Below are 18,679 nucleotides of genomic sequence, written 5' to 3'. Positions count from 1 at the left end.
TTTGCTTCAAGTAAAAACAAGAAAAATCGATTGAAAAATACAAGGAAACAATGGAGCGTCTGGGTGGCTCCGTCAATGAAGCATCCGACTCTTGACTTCGGCTCAGGTCATGATGTCACAGTCGTGGGATCGAGCCCTGCATCCGGCTCTGCACTGACAGCCCAGACCCTGCTCCTTCTCTCTCTGCCCCTCCCCTTCTTTCTTGCACACGCTCTCTCTCTTACAATAAATACGTAAACTTAAAAAATGCAAGTAAAAAGAAACGAAGAAGAAGAAAAAGCAACAGAAACCCAATAGGTTTTTCTGGAGTAAAACTTCATATCATAAATGAACAAAACTCGTGTTTCTCCTCAGTGGTGATCATATGGCTACCACAGCAAGCAGAATTCGGGGGTGGGGGTATGGCGAATTTTAATCCATTCAAATTTCGGATATTCGCACCAAAACTGTCCAGCTCTGACTTATTGATTCTGCTTGTTTGTGTGGCTACAAAGACCTCTGGGGATGAGCAGCGAAGGTCTGAGGATTATTGGGGAAGACGGTGCAGATGAGCCTTGAAAATCGGCGAGGCTGTTTGCGTCTGCAACAGAAGAGACGTTCCTTGTGGGCAGGTTTGTGATTCGGGCTTCGATGTCTTAATAGATACAGAACCCTTCACATCTTCTACTTCTCGAGCCCGTTTTAAGCTGTGTTTTTCTAGAAGTTGGCCCTTTTCATCCAAAGTTTCACACTGATTGGGATAAGTTGTTCAGCATATTCTGTTTGAATAATGTCTATGGGTCTAGGTGACGCCCCCCCCTTTTTTGAGAGAGAGAGAGAGAGAGAGAGAGAGCGCAATCGGGGGAGAAGCAGAGAGAGAAGGGAGAGAGAGAATCCCAAGCAGGCTCTGCACTGTCAGCACGGAGCCTGACGTGGGGCTCAAACTCATGAACCATGAGATGATGCCCCGAGCCAAAATCAAGAGACGGACGTTTGACTGCCTGAGCCCCCCCAGCGCCCGGGCGATGGCCCCTTTTGTTCCTCATATTGGCCGTTCACGCCTGCAATCCTGATGCTCACGGCCTCCCTCCTCCAGGCAACCCCCCACCGCCCGTGGCCCCGACTTCTCCGCCGAGGACGACTCTATTGTCTGGTTGCTCAGGCCCCAAACTTTGGACTTGGCCTTGACTCCTCCCTTTCTCCAACTGCTGCCACCTGTGCCACCAGGAGATTCTGTCGGCTCTGCCTGCAAACTCTATCCAGAGTCGGACATTCCTCACCACCCTGCTGGCCTGTCCCTGGTGAGCCATCACTATCTCTCACCTGGACCACCAAAGTGCTTCTCACCCGATCTCCCTGCTTCGGCCTGGGCCCCACCCGTCTCGAAGCAGCAGCCAAGTCACGCCGGGTCACCTTTCCCTCAAAATCATGCAATGCTCCCCATTTTGTTTACAGTGAAAGCTAACACACGCCCTGGCCCCCATCCCCTCTCCGACGTTTCTTCTTCCTAGTCTCCACTCCCTGATGCTGCTCCTGCCACCCTGGTCTCCTTGGTGTTCCCCTGAGCATGCCAGGCATGCCCCCGCCCCCAGGGCCTTTGCACTTACTTCCTGGTTCTCTCCTGGGATGCCTTCCTCAGATCTCTACATGGCTCCTTCCCTCCCTCCTTTGAGTCCTGGCTCACATAGGCCTTTCTCAGAGAGGCCCACCTGATGCCCTATTAAAATGGCCACCCATGGGGCGCCTGGGTGGCGCAGTCGGTTAAGCGTCCGACTTCAGCCAGGTCACGATCTCGCCGTCCGTGAGTTCGAGCCCCGTGTCAGGCTCTGGGCTGATGGCTCAGAGCCTGGAGCCTGTTTCCGATTCTGTGTCTCCCTCTCTCTCTGCCCCTCCCCCGTTCATGCTCTGTCTCTCTCTGTCCCAAAAATAAATAAACGTTGAAAAAAAAAATAAAATAAAATAAAATGGCCATCCGTTCCCTTCCGCTCTTGGCATGTCTGTATCCTGTTTTCCTTTCCCTGTTCTCCAACCTACTCATCACAGCTTATGCATTATGGCTGGCGTCCATGTTCCCCGCCCCCACTGGACAGGCAGCTGCAAAGGGCAGGGGTCTCCCGACTGGTCTGCGCACTGGGGCGCCGAACAGCGCCGGCCTCAACAGGTGCTTGGCGAGTAGCTGTGGAATGAATCGTGGACTGAGTTTTCTGTACCACATACTGTGCTAGAGCTTTTCAAAAGGATGATGTCCTTTAAGCCTCACAGCAAGTGAATGTCATCCCCATGGCCCTGATGAGGATACGTGCTCTGGAGACGCTGACTGACTTGCTCAAGGTCACAGGGGGCAGGCGTGGCAGCGCTCCAGGAGGCCCGCAGCAGATGGGGCGAGATTACGGGACTGAGCTGAGGAGCGTGGGGATCGGACCGAGAGGGGGACACGGGCGGTATGGGGAGTCGGTCGGCTGGAGGGGGGAGAAAATCTGATCGCTGTCGGGTTCCGAAGCGAGCGGTTCAGGAAGTCACGCGACCGTCTCAGGAATGGGGAAACAGCCCAGCCCCTGCCTTTGGCCTTTATACACATGGTGCACGTTTAGGGGTCTCTGACGAAGCGTGTCAACATCTTCGAAAGCCGAAGGCAGGGGATGTGCGTTGAAAACACCATGCCAAGTGAGATAAGCTAGACACAAAAGGGCAGGTACCTGACGATTCCACCCCAGTGAGGTGCGCGAACTAGGCAAACTGACAGATGCGGAACACAGGATGGCGGGTGCCGGAGGAGCGACGTCTGATGGGGACGGGGCTGCGTTTCCGGGGGTGGACGGTGGGGACGTGGGTGCGCCATACACTTAAAAACGGTTCGGATGGTGACTTGGATGTTCTATTTTATCGCACGCGCACACAAAAGCCCAAGACAACGGCCGAGTGGTTGCTCGCTCCGTCCCTTTGGCAGCCTGTGGCTGCTAATGACAAAGCCGCTGGCCCGCCGGCCAGAGCCAGGAGCCGCATCAAGGTGACGGCCGGCTCCCGGGACTCCTAATCGGCACCCCCGCGCGGCATCACTTCAGAGTAGTCGGATTAGCGACGGGGCCGACACCTCCTCCTCCGGCCTGGCCGGGCGGCCCCAGCTGGCAGCGAGGGCGCCGTAAGTGGGGCAGGGTGGAGGCTGCGGCGAGGCGGCATGCCCGGCCTGGCCAAACGGTCCCATTTTCTGGAAGCACGTTAGTCCAGTGGGCGCTGGGGCGGGGGGGGCAATGAACCGAAAGCCCACAGTGGTCAAGGTCCCCACCCACCCACTTCTGCTGCTTTTCACACCCATTTTCGCCCAAGCCCTCCCTCTCCAGGGCCCCTCCCCTTTCATCCACCCTGTGCCAGAGCGTGGGACCCAGACTGGGCCTCGGGTGGCACACGTGGGCGCCCAGGTGCCGGGTGACTTTCCAGGGCAGTAATCTGCTTTAGGCTAAAATGAGACTTGATCTTCTGTTAGCCCTAATCATCAATTAGCATCCCACTCTGCAGAGGCCGCGACGGACTCATGGCCATCTCCCCCTTCTCTTCCCTCTGTCCCCTCCCCTCTCCTTCCCCGGCGTCTTGGGGCAGACCCAGGACTGAGCTCAGTCATGAGTGTGATGCTAGACAAGTGGGCTGAGCAAGCAGTGAGCTGGAGGTTCCCCCACATGACCTGCTCCGCCTCTGCCAGACCCCCACCGAGGTGGCACTTCGCCTCCCAAACAACGTGGTAGCCTCGGAGGTCCATGACAGCCCTTTAGAAAGAAGGTGCCCCTGGCCTGAGAGGGCAGGGCTGCCCCATCCGAGGCCACCCTGCCGGTCCCCGACGATGCTGGGAAGAGGCGATCCTGTGTCCAGTGCTCCAAAGGGGCCAGGTCGGGCGGGTGACCTCACAGGAGGCCTGCTTTTAGTTCTGACAATCCCGGAGGCTCCGATTCTTTGACCCTTGTGGGGACAGACAGATAAAGCTCCCTGGGACCCAGGAGGAGGGAAAAGTATAAACTTGGAAGTCACAAAAACTTGGGGCTGGGTTCTAGGGATCCGACCTTGTTGCATCAAGCTACGTTGTGAGGTCCACGCGTCACGGGGCCACTTGAACATGCGACATTCATGTTACGAGCCCCTGCTTTCCATTCTTTTGCGTGTGCGCCCAGCGACGGGACTGCTGGACCACGTGGCAATGCCTCGTTGCATTTTTTTGAGGGATTGCCAGACTGTTTTCCACAGCGGCTACACCATTACAGTCTACTTTTGGAATCTTTTCATCACGCCCAAAAGAACCCGTTCCCACGAGCAGTCACTCCCCACTGCCCCCGGCCGCTGGCACCCGCCCGTCGCGTTCGGCCTCCGCGGATTTGCCCGTTCTGGACATTTCCCGTCCGTGAAATCACGCCCCGCGCGGGCTTCTGTGTCCGGCTGCTTTCACTCCACCCCGCCCTCCAGGTCCTGTTGTGGCAGGGGTCAGAACCGCATTCCTCGTTCCGGCCGAGTCGCCGCCGTCGCCCGGACAGACCGCATTCTGTGTGTCCGTTCACCTGTTGACACCCCTTTCGACTGTTTCTACCTGTTCACCTGTTGGGATTAGTGTTGCTGTGAGTGGTCCTGGACAGGTTTTTGTGTGGGCACGTGGCTTCAATTCTCTTGAGTAGACACCTAGGGGTGTAAATACTGGGTGCACTTTCTCCTGCCCTTGGACAACGAGCCCAGCTTTCCAGGCCGCCAGGGGGCCCTGGCAAGACGGCGGTCAGGACCCGTTCCTTCGATTCCACACAGAGCCCCTGGCCTGGCACCCGGCGCGTGGCAGGCCCGGACCGGGGCCGGGAGCCATTCCCACTGTGGGTGGCCGCACGGGGCGGCACAGACGTCCAGCCATGTTACCGGGAGCCTCCGCCTGGGGTGCTGACGAGTCACGGCCCCGAGAGCAGGGGAGTGAGGTCGCACGCCCGTGGCTTGGCTTTACTGAGCTTCAGGCCGGCCCCAAGGAGGTGATGAAGACAGCTGACCTTCGGGAGAGAGGAGCTGGCAGGACCCAGGAGAGAGGGTGTGCCCCCCTGCGGAGGGGGGCGGGGGTGGGGCTGCAGAATTAGGCGATCCGCCTGCAGTCGGAACGCTGCCAAGTCCGGGCCGCAGCCAGATTGTAGTGGGCCAAGAGGGACAGAGGAGGCAGCCCGTCTGGAACACTCGGTTGAGAGGCTTGCTTTTGAAGGCGAGCCTACAGGGAGGTGTCGTCAGGAGCAGTCCAGGGAAGGGTCATGGACTCAGGGACAAGGAGACCCGAGCTGGTGGAACCTGAGTGCCCGTGGGCACCTTCAGGTGCTGCGGGAAGGCCACCGGGAGGGCCTGGACGAGCTCCCCGGTGACCGCAGGGGCCGTGGGCTCCTGGGAAGCAAAAGGGAGCAGGGGAGCCCCACCCCAGGCCTGTCTTTCCCTTCCTGGGGGAGGGCCCCCCGCCAGCACCACTTGCGACCACGCGGGCCCACCAAGATGGCCCGACCCTCGAGGAGGCTGCGTCTCGGGCCGCGGCAAAGTCTCCCGGCCCCCCGCCCCCGCCCCGGGGCTCTGAGGAGAACCACGCGGCAACGGCGGGTCTGGGCCTCTGGCCGCTTCCCTAACCCCCACGTCAATGTGGAAAGGCCGACACTAGGGCCCAGCTGGCCTAAGCGCGAGCACCGCACAGTAGGGAGGAAAGCGCACGTAAACACCAGCGAGGGCCCGCGGCAGCTCCTGCAGCCGCCTTAGCAGGCGGGGGACTCCGAGTGGGTTCCCAGAAAAGCCTCTGAGCCGCCCTCGCAGGCTCACCTTAGGAGCCAGGAGGCAGGGGTGGGGGAGGGGGAGGTCTAAGTCCCGGGCCCAATTAAGAGATCAGGTGGGGAAGGGTTTGGGAGCTTCTAAGGTGAGGAAGCCCCGGCTGATCCCGCGGGCTGCTATAAAGCGCCGTGACCCCCCAAGCAGCGCCAGGGCTGGCAGGCACTGGGGACAGGGCTTTCCGGAGCCATGACCCAGCGGTGGGGCCCCCAGAGGCTTGCAGGCGGGCAGCCGCACGCCGGCTTGGAGGACAGCACCCGGGCGAGCATCTTCACCTACACCAACAGCAACGCCACCAGAGGTGAGCAAGCGGGCGCCGTGGAGGCTGGACAGCCCTCCAGGGACACCAGGCCCGAGTGGCCACGCGGAGGGCTGCTGGCCACCCACCCGCCAGGAAAGCTCTCTTCCACACACGTCAGCAGCGGCCGAGGTGGTCCTTCTCCCTTCGCCTTCATGATGCCATGAAATGGGGGGGGGGGGGGCGGTCCTTTCCGAACACAAAAGGACACCGTAATATGCAACTTGCCTTTCCAAACCACACAGGCTTCCCAGACCTTTTGCGAACCACTGTCCCGGGAATGCTCATTGACTCTTTCCTTACGGTCCCGTGCCGCTAGTAAGCACCCGTTACGTTCAGTTCTGGCGTGTCTCTCTGGCCGCACTGCCCTGGCTTCCTGGGGAAGAAGCCGGCTCGGACTCAGTTTTGCATCTCCCGAAGCCAAAAGGAGGCAAACATGAGGTGGCCCGGAGGAGGGTAGGTGCCTTCTCCAACCTCAGGGTCGGAAGAGACGGGAGTGGCCGTCCTGTCCAACTCTGCCCCCGGGGCCTGCAGACTTCGGCTGCACGTTCTTGGGGAGGGGACTCGCTTGGCTCCCAGGGCAGACTTTCCGCTGGAAGGTGTCCCAGGAGAAAGGGCTCGGGCCCAACAGACACCTGAAACGTCCGCGGAGGCGGCCCGAGTTATGCCCTGGAAGTGCACCAGTCCGAACGCTTTGCGTGCAAGCCTTGCAAAGAACTGAGGACGTTAGTGACCCCCTGCCCCTGGCCCCCCTTCCCCAGTCCCTCCTCCAAACCAAAGACCACCCCATCTGTTCCTTCAAGGACGTCTCAGGTGCCATGGTTTCCAGAAGCCACGCCAGCTCCCTGACAGCCAGGGTTCCCAGGCCAAACTAATTGAGAACCCTCAAGTTTGCCCTGACCTGATCGTTCTGTCAAAATGTCCTTGGTGGCGACACAACAGGGCCCTCCCTGGAGGCCCCTGGGCCTTCACTGATGCCTGAGATTCCTTTTTGTACATTTTCCCCCGCAAAATTCAAGTATCTAGCAAAGTGGACCCACCCCTGCTGATTCCTGGAAGCAGATCTAAGACATGACATCATTCCGTCTGTAAATCTTCAGTATGCACCTGTAAGAGGAAAGGACTCTAAAACATAAACACAATGCCACTGTCACACCTATAAGGTAACATTGCCTTGATATTATTGAATCTCTTAACCAGTGTTGAACAAAAGGTCGTACTTTTTTTTTTTTTTTTACCTTGCTTGAATCAGGGCTCCGATAAGGTCCACACGTTCAGATCGATCATTATCTCTTTTTGTCCTCTTTGAAGTCAGGGGCTCCCTCTCTACCTCCTTGTAATTTATTTGTTCAAGGGAATGGGTCGTCTGTCCCCGGACCCCTCCACTTTGGACTTGCTGATGGTCTCCCGTGTGTGGCTTCCCATGCCCCTTCCCATCTTGTTCATCATTATGTGTCTGTAAATTGGAAGTTGATCTGAAGATCTGCTTGGAGGCCAGTTGGATCTGTTTTGTGTTTGGTTGGATCTCCTCACCATCAGGAGGGTGCCCCTTTTTCTGGGGTGTTGGCAGCTGCTGAACTCGATGCTTGGACCCACGAAACTGCTGGGGGTTGCAAAATGGTGACATTCTGACTTCCTCACCCTGTCTTCATCTATTAGCTGGAGTCCTTGGATAGACTGAAACATTCCCTCTTCTACTCTTGGCTTCCCCAGGGACACAGAGTGTATGGGAAAGGCAGAAGAAACGCTTCTTCTTTCCTTTTATTTCTCCCACTCCAAAGTAATGACTTGGTTTCCCAGTGGAGCCAGTTGGGTTTGACCTCTGGGTCTCCTTTCTCTCCCACTAAGAATCCTGTTCTCAAGGGCCTTGGGTAGAAGAATTAGAATATGATTCAATTACTCATTTGCTTTTTATCACACACACTCACAATGGTCTCAGAGTAATGACATCGACACCGCCATCAACAACATGCGTACCCAAAACTCAACATTTGGACAGGTCTTTTCGTCCTTAGGGTCTATGCCACCAGGTTCGAATAGTCAAACTAGTGCCCTTCCAAGTCGTTTGAACAATCCCTCTCTGTGTGATTATGCCTCTGAGTGGATATGCATTTAGGTTCATTTGTTTTATTTTTGATTTTCAGGGATTGCTTTTTAAATTTTAATGTTGTTTTAAAATCGTGTAATAAAATATTCACAAGGTTCCGAATTAAAATCTAGAGAAGGTATATTCACAGAAATCTTGCTTCCTCGCCTGCCCCCACACCCAATTCACTCCCTCCATGAATTTCTTCAGAACACCTTCCCCCCGGGAGTTGACGGTGATACCCTTGTGGTGCCCACTTCTTTATGAAGTTGGTCCTGGAGAGTTCAGAAGAGAGGGGCAGGCTGGGACACGGGCTCTGCCTGCGCTGCTAGAGGACCCTCCCCCGTGACCTCCCACATTCGGAGCAGTCCATCCCCTCCCCCACTGTGCACAGCCCCGTCCCTCTTGTCCCTGCCCTGTCCGATTTGGACTCGGCGGACTGTCCGGGAAGGATGCTCTGGCTGCTTCGTTTTGAAATTGTTCAAAAGCTGGAGCGTTCCGTATACCTCCCAGTCCCAGCTGCTGTGCTCGGACTAACCCGCTGTAGTTTCTGGGCAAGACCCGTTGGCAATTCGGGGTCCTCTGTTCTCCCGTCTATCAGCAGCCCCGTGGTTTCCCTCCGCTTCCTTCTGTACAGAAACTGATAGCACGCGGGCCTTCGGTAGTCAGAGGTCTGTCCCCAGGGGGCCTGTGCCACCTAGCATGGCTGTGGGCCTTGCTGATGGGTTTCCGGGAGCTCCCCGTGAAAGCAATGAACAAAGCTCACGCACAGGGTGCTGGAACATCACGGGTGCTGCGGGGTCTGGTTGTGCTGGGGGCGACTGGCATCTACCCCAGCCCTCCTAGCCAGGGGACCCAAGAAAGCCCTACTCTTCTAAAAGTAGTTCGAGCTGGGCTTTTGTGGCACACAACTGAAGTGTCCTGGTAAATGTGGGGACTCTGCGTGGATGCTTTCCTGGGCGCCATAAGGCTTTGGTACATGGCGGCAGGCACTGGCGTATCATCCCTTTAAGTATTTTACCACCATCACCCAAAAATGATGGTGGTAAAAAAGGTCCTTCAGCACGACAGGTGTAGAGCCGCTGCGTTGTCATAAAGGGGAGTTACTCTTCCTTTTCGTCGCGTGTGTGTTTCGTAGGGCGGCTGTAACAGCACCACACGCTGAGTGGCTCACACAAGAGAAACTCCTTGGCTCACGAGGAGTCTGAGGTCCGGGCGTGGGCCGGGTTGGCTCCTTCCGGCGACTCGGAGGGAGAGTCCGCTCCGGGCCTCTCCTCCGGTTTCTGGCTCTTCCCGGCCATCTGCGGCGCTGCTCGGCCTGTGGAAGCATCGCCCGGATCTCGGCCTTGATCTTCACGTGACCTTCTCCCCGTGTGCGCGTCTCTGTGTCCAAACTACCCCTTTTCGTGAGGACCCAGTCCTACGGGATTGGGGCCCGCGCTAATGACCGCACGGTAACTTGATCATCTCTGTGCAGACCCCGTCTCCGAATAAGGTCCCCTCCACAGGTCCTGGGGGTTACGACCCCGACATGTCGTTCTCATGGGGGGACACAACTCAACCCAGAACTCATTCATTCATCCATTCTCTGAGCACTGACTGTGCGTTGAACCTGCCACATGGGATACGACGAGACGTGCACGTGGGTGGCTCCAGTACAGTGTAGGATGTCACACAGGTACACTGAGGTGGCGGTCCCAAGGGGCTGAGTTGACACTCGGCTTAGGAATCCGGAAAGGCTTCCGGGAAGCAAGGCCATCCGAGCTGGGCTTTACGGTACGGGAGAGAAGAGGACCGCAGTGCAGGGGAGAATGTGAGCAAAGGTCCCATGACAGAGAGGCATGGAGCAGTCACGGGAAGCAGCGCGGCGGGTGCAGGGGTTTGAGGGAGCAGAGGCCCGCCCACGGCACCCCAGAGGGCCGGCCCGCATACGGGGATGGCAAATCGGATGGGGGGTGATACCCGGCATAGCTGGTGAGGAGTTTGGCTTTGTTAAGTTCAAGGATGCCTGTCTGGCAGGCCGCGGCCTCTGGCGTGAGACACGGATGCCTCACAACATCCGTGAGGTTCCAGCACTCCGTGCCATCACGACAACACGGAAGGTTGTTCGCAGGCGGGCCAAGCTAGAGGGAAAGAGCTGGTTGCAAAGACAAGGGTAGCGGGCAGGAGGGCGGGAGGGTTGACGTGACGCTCTGACGAGGGAGGGTGGGGCGGGCACAGCTGTGCAGTCGGGTAACGCCGATGCCCAGCTCCTCTCCCCGCGCCGTACCTCCTGCCTTCTAGGCCCCTTTGAAGGTCCCAATTACCACATCGCGCCACGATGGGTGTACCACGTCACCAGCGCCTGGATGATCTTCGTGGTCATTGCGTCCGTCTTCACTAATGGGCTTGTGCTGGCAGCCACCATGAAGTTCAAGAAGCTGCGCCACCCTCTGAACTGGATCCTGGTGAATTTGGCGGTGGCTGACCTGGCGGAGACCATCATCGCCAGCACCATTAGCGTCGTGAACCAGATCTATGGCTACTTTGTGCTGGGCCACCCCATGTGTGTCCTGGAAGGCTACACTGTCTCCTTGTGTGGTAAGCTAGCCAGGGCCCCGGGCTCCGGGAAGACCCAGCCTGCCGTGTGTAAAGGAAACATTCACACGGCACCCCCCGGGTGTGCCCACGGTGTGCATTTGAAGGGAGACAGACCTGTAGGGGAACCCGGGCCAGGGTCATCGTCGGGGGGGGGGGGTTGCAGACCGACAAGTGGACATCCAGAGTGCCTACCCTGAGACAGGCCGGTCTAGGGCCATGCAGCTGGCATAGGAGGAGACGGACAATCTCAGAACAATGTGGGAAGGAGGGCTCCGGGTCACCCCAAACAGAAGTTCCACTCAAACTGGGGATGTGTGTTCTTTCAGCTCACCTGTGTCGGCTTTTCCCAGAGAAAGCAGCGCTTCCCGTTAGAGCTTTTGAGATCCTGAAACTAGATCTCAGATCCCAGTCCCCATCACTCACATCTCTGTGGGCCTGGGACCTGCTCAGGTCAACCTTGGCAGAGTAGAACCCATGTGGGGGGCACCAGGAGCATACGATCCCTTCCCCGAGGCACTCCCGAGTCCCGGAAAGAGGGGTCCCTATCCCAGATAGCGAGCACGGGGCGCCATCCGCCCCCTCAGAGGACCGTGTGCAGGAGGAGACGAGGGAGCACCCGGACGTTGAGTCAGCAAGATAAGAAGGGAGCTGGGCCGAGGTGGCCAAGGAGAGCAGGGTGCAGGCGGCAGCTGGGTGGGCAGAGGACAGGTGAGCATTGGCCGGTGGCCGAGCGGACTATGAGGCCAGGCACACGCAGGGGTGCGGACTTGATTCCGGGAGGCGGAGGCTGGCGGGAGAGACCCGGGAAGAGGCCGAGTGAGAGAGCAAAGGCCGTGCCCGCAGGAGCACGAGGGAGCTACCTCTCCCGCAGGGCCGAGGGCTCGAGGCTGGCCTGCCTCCGGGCCCCCAGCCGTCACACCACTGCTCTTCCATTTTAAGTTTCCCAGGACCACGGGGTCTCCAATCCTGGGTCCTGAGCACCCACATCTAACTTGGGTTCATCCAACTGCCACCTAAATTGGTCTCCAATTCAGATTCTGAGAGGTGGACATGAAGAGGAGGAAAAAAAAAAAAGACGCTAGGACAGCCAGGGCCTGGGGAAGGCAGGGGGACCCCGGCTGCAGGTTTGAATTGCTACTGCGCATCGGTGAAATGGGGGCAGGACACGGGGGCAAGACTGAAATGAGCAGATCGGCCCCTCATATCCCTGTGAGGTAGGTGCCAACACGAGGCCCACACACTGTACAGGGCAGGATGCCGCCCCCCCCCATATCTAACTGCCCCTCATTTTACAGATGATGGCCCAGCGCTCTCCCAAAGGTATAGAACGGCAGTGACCAGGGAAAGCCTGCGGACCCCTCCTCAGAAGAATGTTTGCCAACGTGCACAATAAGATCCATAGAACTACAAAGGAGTCCCATGATACCGAAATATAGTGATCAAAGTATTAAATATTAATGAGTGACATAGTCCTTCACTAAAATTATCAGTAAATGCATTTTTTAGAAGTATTGATGACACCATTCTTTATTAAAGTATCAAATAACCGGATCTGGCCCGACAGCCACTGAAATTTCAAAGTGATAATGAATATGGTGATATAGGGAAGTGTCTGCTGCCTCTGTAAAGTGACCAAGTCGCAGGCACTGCTAATGCTGCCATGCTCATAATGGAAGGCGATGCCTAGGGTCCATTAGAGTTTTTAGTGGAAAAAAGCTGTCCTTTTTCCCGCCCCAGTTAATGGAGCCCTAAACTCTGCCCACAGACCTCCAGTGTCTAAGCAGGGCATGGAGACATGATCTCCACCTGCGGGGGGGGGGGGGGGCAGCGGTGGGAAATCTGGAAGCCTAGGTGAATGTGCATATGGGCCGAAGGGCCGCAGGTCACCGGACACATCCCGTTTCCTTGCCCTTGGCTGGGACCACAGCACCTCAGTGTGGTCACGTGGGTGCATGCATGGCCATAGGGAGTTGCGTCTGCATCCGAAGAAAGGCTGGTGGCCAACTAGGAGGAAGATAGGAATCGGGGTGCTAGAGGCCCAATGGCTCAGAGCCTGGAGCCTGTTTCTGTTTCCGATTCTGTGTCTCCCTCTCTCTCTGACCCTCCCCCGTTCATGCTCTGTCTCTCTCTGTCCCAAAAATAAATAAACGTTGAAAAAAAAAAAAAAAAAAAAAAAAAAAAAAAAAAAGAAAGGCTGGTGGCCAACTAGGAGGAAGATAGGAATCGGGGTGCTAGAGGCCCAAGAGGAAAGAATGGGGAAAGAGGGTGTCAGACAAATTGACCAAGAGGCCCACTGCCCCCTGGAGCTGAACACACTTTTTGGAGAATTAGGTTTTTCACATGGGTGGGGAGGATGTCTCTTGATCCTAAAAGCTGTCGGCTGGTATAGGTGGAAGAAGAGATGTTGGAGGCTCAAAGCCCTCATCTGTCTGCTCTCCCCTGCAGGGATCACGGGTCTCTGGTCCCTGGCCATCATTTCCTGGGAGAGGTGGCTGGTAGTCTGCAAGCCCTTTGGCAATGTGAGATTTGATGCCAAGCTAGCCATCGCGGGCATTGCCTTCTCCTGGATCTGGGCCGCTGTGTGGACAGCCCCGCCCATCTTTGGCTGGAGCAGGTAAGGAGGCCAGTGTGTCAGGCATGCAGCTCATTTAGGACAGACGATGAAGGACAGCGGGGAGGGTCAGGCGCATGACTCCATTTGTAACCGTGGGGTCAGTCGCTTCCTGTTTCTGGGCCTCCACGGCCCCATGACTAAAGTGAGGATGGACCCGATGTCCCTGTGACCCCCTTTGAGGGCGCGGTGCCTACGAACATATAAATCTGCCTGGCTGCAACATGGAAATAGGTCCTGTGATCTCTGAGCCTCTGGAGAGGTCTGTTTCTGCCAAACATGAACGGCTCATGGGTGCACACAGAGAAAGGCGACAAGCTCAAGCCACAGGAGCAGCTATAAGTGAAAGCAGGGCCGTCTCACCCACTCTGCCCTAGGCCTACATCTCGCACATTCTCAGGGGCTTCCCTTTCAGAGGCTTCTTGGGTTGTAGGTACACCTGGGCCCATAGGTCATTTGTGTCTTGGCCAGGCTGCTTCTTTGCGGGCTCAGATGCTATGTGTATTTTACCACAATAAAAACACAAGGGGCTATAAGACCAGTGAAAACGTTCTGGAACTAGACAGAGGTGGTGGTTGCACAATACTGTGAAGGTGCTGTCAGATTGAATGGCTCGCTTCAAAAATGGTTGGTGAGGGGCACCTGGGTAGCTCTGTCAGTTAAGTGATCTCGGCTCAGGTCATGATCTCACGGTTCATGAGATTGAGCCCCACGTCGGGCTCCATGCTGATAGTGCAGAGCCTACTTGGGATTCTCTCTCTCCCTCTCTCTCTGCCCCTGCCCTGCTCATGAACACACACACAATCTCTCTCTGTCTCTCCAATAATAATTAAATAAACTTCAAAAAAAAAAAAGGTGAATTCATGCAATGTAAATTTCACCTTAATTAAAACAAGCCACCAATCGTCCTCCCCAAGTCAGTGGCATGCCTGGACTGGGGGGCCCCAGGGTGCCCTGCCTGCATCAGGACAGGCTGCCAGCCCTTCTCTCCAGGTACTGGCCCCACGGCCTGAAGACATCGTGCGGGCCCGATGTGTTCAGTGGCAGCTCGTACCCTGGCGTGCAGTCCTACATGATCGTCCTCATGATCACGTGCTGCATCATCCCCCTCAGCGTCATCGTGCTCTGCTACCTCCAAGTGTGGCTGGCCATCCGAGCGGTGAGCCCCCGAACTCTCCTGGCTCTACCCCCTGCCGATAGGATCGTGGGAGCCATGGACACTTAGGCTGGGACAGAGAATCTCTCTCCTGCCTTCAAAGCAGGCGTGAATCCTCCAATTCCTTTGGGGCTGCGCCTGCAGTCCTGGCTCCCTTGTCCTTGTCCCTACACGATGCGAAGGGACCGTGCATGAAGCAACTTCATGCTCCCAATAAGGGAGCAGAGCCGCATTTCTTCTGTGACCCGGGACAGTCCTCCCCTGGGTAGAAAGCCTGCCTTTCCCGGGGAGTGGAGAACAGCCAGCCAGATCCGCAAGTGAACGCTGCAGATCAAAAGGTGCTTTTGAAAAGCTGCCACCAAAGTGACCTTGTCCCCTTCATGGGGCTGTGGGGCAGGCCAAGGAGTGGCTTCATATGTGCCATGTGCCACCCAGACCCGCTCTCCACTGTCCTCACTGGGAAGCTGACCCCGTCCCCGGCCACCCCTACCCCCCTACGTAGGCAGCCCGAGTGAAGGCCACAGGCTCCCTGCCTTCAGCCTGCAGTGTGCCCCCACCCTGCTTCCTCCCCCAACCCCGCCTGCGGTCAGGGATCAGAAGCAACCTCGCCGGCTCCCACAGGTGTCCAACCATGGCTTGGGCCTTGTTAGCTCGGGGCTGTGTCCCTGCCCACAGCAGACAGTGTCCAGCCTCTGTGTCTTCCCCCGATCGGCCCCTCAGAGTCAAGCATGGGGGGGCGGGCAGGAAACACGCTGATAAGGGACCAGGCGAGGCTAAGATGGCCTCCTTAGCTCCTTCCCAAACCCCTAATGGGAGCCAGGCTAAGCCAAGAGCTTGGAAGGCCCTTCAAGGCCATCTTCGCCAGGGCAGGCTCTGTGTTACCTCAGAGCCTACACAAGCTCCATCAAGGCCGGCCCGGTCCAGCCTGAGCCAGGCTGCGGGCTCACTCAGGTGGGAGCTGGCCGCTGGCCGCTGACCGGCCCGAGGTGGGCCCATCTCCTCGTCTCCATGACTCCACGTCCCCCGGCTGCCTGTCTCTCGCCGCCTCCCTGACTCACGGCCCAGGCAACGGCAACATGGAGCCCCCTGGATACAGAGCCCCGAAGGACTCTCCCACGCACCGTCCCCAGGCACGAATCTCTGTCTCCCCCAGGTGGCAAAGCAGCAAAAAGAATCCGAGTCCACTCAGAAGGCGGAGAAGGAGGTGACTCGCATGGTGATGGTCATGATCTTCGCCTACTGCGTCTGCTGGGGGCCCTACACTTTCTTTGCGTGCTTCGCCGCTGCCCACCCTGGCTACGCCTTCCACCCTCTGGTGGCCGCCCTGCCGGCCTACTTTGCCAAAAGTGCCACTATCTACAACCCCATCATCTATGTCTTTATGAACCGGCAGGTAAGTCACACCGTTGGCAGAGCAAACTAGGAATTTACCCCCAGAGAGCCCAGCGATGGCTCCCACCTGGAATCATGTCGAGGGGGTGCCCGTTAATGACCTCCAGGACAACGACCAGAGAAGGCTCAGCACATGACCTAGCCCCAGCCAGCCCTCCCCGTGGATCGTGTCGGAGTCTTGGCCCGGCATAGTGCAGTCGCGCACGTTGCTGCTCTCCCGTTCTGTCGGCCTCAGGGTTGTCCTGCCGCTCACACCCGAAGGAGCGCCCGAACGTGTCTGCGTTGACCCTGGCTGTGCCCTTCCCACTTTGATAGGCACAACTGTCCTCTCAGTCTTCATCTTTCCGTTTTTAAACCCTAACCCCAACAAGGACGCAGAGAGGCCCTTCTCGGCTGCACCCGCATGTGGCTTTTGTGACTTTGTGGGTTAGTTCGAGGGGGCCCACTGTGGTCCCGCCCGAAGTCTCACCAGACGGTAGCCGTCATGGGCCGGTATACTCAGCCTCAGCAGCAAATTGCCCGTGACTCCTAGATCCCCCGGGAGGTTACAGGTGACCGCTGAGGCTTACCATCTCCCAAGAACAATTTGGCTTCCTCTTCCTTGAATCCATCAAATCTACTTCACCGAGATGCAATGTGTGACTTGATGGTGACCAGAAAGGTCCAGGGGCCCTCGCAGGGGCCTGGCATCGTGCCAGACCCAGTCCCCATTCCTTCCAACTAGCTCTTCTGTCCCTCCCCCCCCCCCCCCCCCGCGTCACAGTTGCTCCGAGGCCCCGCTCAGTCTGGCCTGGCCCTTGGCTCCCTGCAGAGTTCATTAAGCACGCACTCTTTCTGTAATGTTCAGGCATTAAGTAGGACACAGTTGATCCCCCGGGACTCCACTGTTGGCAACTCAATACCTAGAGTGTCTTTGTATCCCTGACTCCTGTTTCCTGGTTCATGTGGGTCTCTTTTTAGGTCTGGCTTTTGCTTGTGGAACCCTAGGCTCTCTTGCCTTGTACTTGTACTTGTTTACTTGAGTCTCCATTCTCCCCTCCCCAAACTGGCCCTCCTAGACAAGATGTCTGCACTTCTGGACATCTCCAGGCTTTTGAAGTTTGCTTTCACCCTCTCCACATTGTTATCCCTTCCTGTTGTGTCCTGAGACAATTATCTGTAATGGAGCTCACGAGGGCAGAGAACGTTGCTCTTTTTGTCCACTGCCGATCGCCCTGAGACAGTCTGGCGCACGGTGGACACTCAGTAGGTAGATGTCAAATGAATTCCTCAGCTAAGTCAATTCTCCCGTTCAGTTCACTTCTTGTGTTACTGATTTCTGTAATTATGTGTTTTATTTGTGAGGGTTTTGATGTTGGAGGGAGCTGGAGGTGGTCAAGAATAGGCCTAGAACATACAGGAGATGCCCCTCGTCTGCAGTCTCAAGGCATTGGGGTTATCCCAGTGATGATATGAGGTATAACTTGAGAAATGAATACGTTACAAATCTCTTTATAGGGGAAATGCACTGGGGCCCTCTTGGTGACAGAAGATTCTCTTGGCTGTAGACATGAAGTAGTAGCTAGACTGTGGTCTTGTTAGACCACTAGTTAGTGACTGCGTGGCCTCAGAATTGACGGGATAGAAACAAGATGACAATCACATCCCTTTTCACTAAAATGCCTCTGAGTCTCTTCCCAGACATTCTGGAAATGGGTCGCCTATGCATGGGCCCCTTAGCTGGCGTCCTCTTTGGTCACTGTATAAGTTTCCTGAGGCTGCCATAACAAAGTACCACAAACTGGGGCGGGGCGGGGGGGCTTAAAACAACAGAGATGTATTCTCTCCCGGTTCTGGAGGCCAGAAGTCCGGGGTCAAGGCGTGGGCAGGGTTGTTTCCTTCCGAGGGCTCTGAGGGCGAATCCGTTCCCGCCTGTCTCCTAGCCTCTGGTGGTGGCCAGCGGTCCTTGGTGTCCCTTGGCTCCTAGACAAGTCACCCCGATCTCTGCCTTCACCTCCACGTGACCTTCTCTGAGTCTGTGTCCAAATTCCCTTCTCATAATGACACCAGTGGTTGGATTAGGGCCCACTCCACTCTAGCATGACTTCATGGCAATGTATATCTTCATCACATCTGCAAGGACTCTATTTCCAAATAAGGTCACATTCACAGGCTCTAGGGGTTAGTCCTTGAACGTAGCTTTGGAGAGGGGGACGTGGTGTTACAACTTGACGCACAATAGTCACCATCAGAGTCTAAATTCGATGGCTCAGATGAGCGAGCAGTCAGGAGCAGACCATCCCCATGTGCGAGTAATAACCTCAGGCCTGCTCCAGTCTCTGCACGGGACTCTGAATGGTAGCGGAGAAGGTGCTCAGTCATCAAGGTGCCCCCTAATGAATAGCCTCCTCAGAATTCCCCAAGAGCAACCTTTAGCACGGTACACGGGCCCTTTCCGCTCTGCTGAGTAGCGCTTTCTGCCCCGCCAGTTTCGAAACTGCATCATGCAGCTTTTCGGGAAGAAGGTTGACGACGGCTCTGAACTCTCCAGCGCCTCCAGAACGGAGGCCTCATCTGTGTCTTCGGTGTCACCTGCATGAGTCCCTCCTGGCCGTGACAACAAAAAGGTCTGCTTCCTACCGGAAAACGTAAACCCTGTCCCACACACCGGCACTTTGGCCACCCCCCCCCCTTTGCCCCTTCTCCTCCATCCCTGGGAAATAAAAGTAGTTTCTCTTTGCCAAAAACAACAAAGTTGCAGAGGCTCCCGCTGCCGTCTGGGGACACCTG

General features: G+C 56.8%; 1 protein-coding gene across 1 annotated transcript; it reads left to right on the top strand.

Annotated features, from left to right (window-relative positions):
* Positions 1-5,976: 5,976 nt before the first annotated feature.
* On the top strand, positions 5,977-18,587 carry LOC124525874 (long-wave-sensitive opsin 1). Its single transcript, XM_047098489.1, has 6 exons — positions 5,977-6,088; positions 10,455-10,751; positions 13,197-13,365; positions 14,356-14,521; positions 15,672-15,911; positions 18,379-18,587. Exons 1-6 carry the CDS (start codon positions 5,977-5,979, stop codon positions 18,487-18,489), a joined length of 1,095 nt encoding a protein of 364 aa, XP_046954445.1. The 3' UTR covers positions 18,490-18,587.
* The last annotated feature ends 92 nt before the right edge of the window (positions 18,588-18,679 follow it).

This window comes from Lynx rufus, unplaced genomic scaffold (assembly GCF_022079265.1).
Source record: "Lynx rufus isolate CCGP_SWC_20201006 ecotype Redwood Valley unplaced genomic scaffold, mLynRuf1.p SCAF_49, whole genome shotgun sequence".
Taxonomy (NCBI): domain Eukaryota; kingdom Metazoa; phylum Chordata; class Mammalia; order Carnivora; family Felidae; genus Lynx; species Lynx rufus.
Note: the sequence above shows the minus strand (reverse complement) of the source record. Positions and strands in the feature narration are given on the sequence as shown.

What these genes read in the sequence shown, in the direction of transcription:
- LOC124525874 (XM_047098489.1), top strand. Translation starts at nt 5,977, where the DNA reads ATGACCCAGCGGTGGGGCCCCCAGAGGCTTGCAGGCGGGCAGCCGCAC. An exon ending in CCCATCTTTGGCTGGAGCAG is followed by an intron (nt 13,366 to 14,355) that starts GTAAGGAGGCCA and finishes CCTTCTCTCCAG; the next exon opens with GTACTGGCCCCACGGCCTGA. An exon ending in ATGTCTTTATGAACCGGCAG is followed by an intron (nt 15,912 to 18,378) that starts GTAAGTCACACC and finishes CTGCCCCGCCAG; the next exon opens with TTTCGAAACTGCATCATGCA.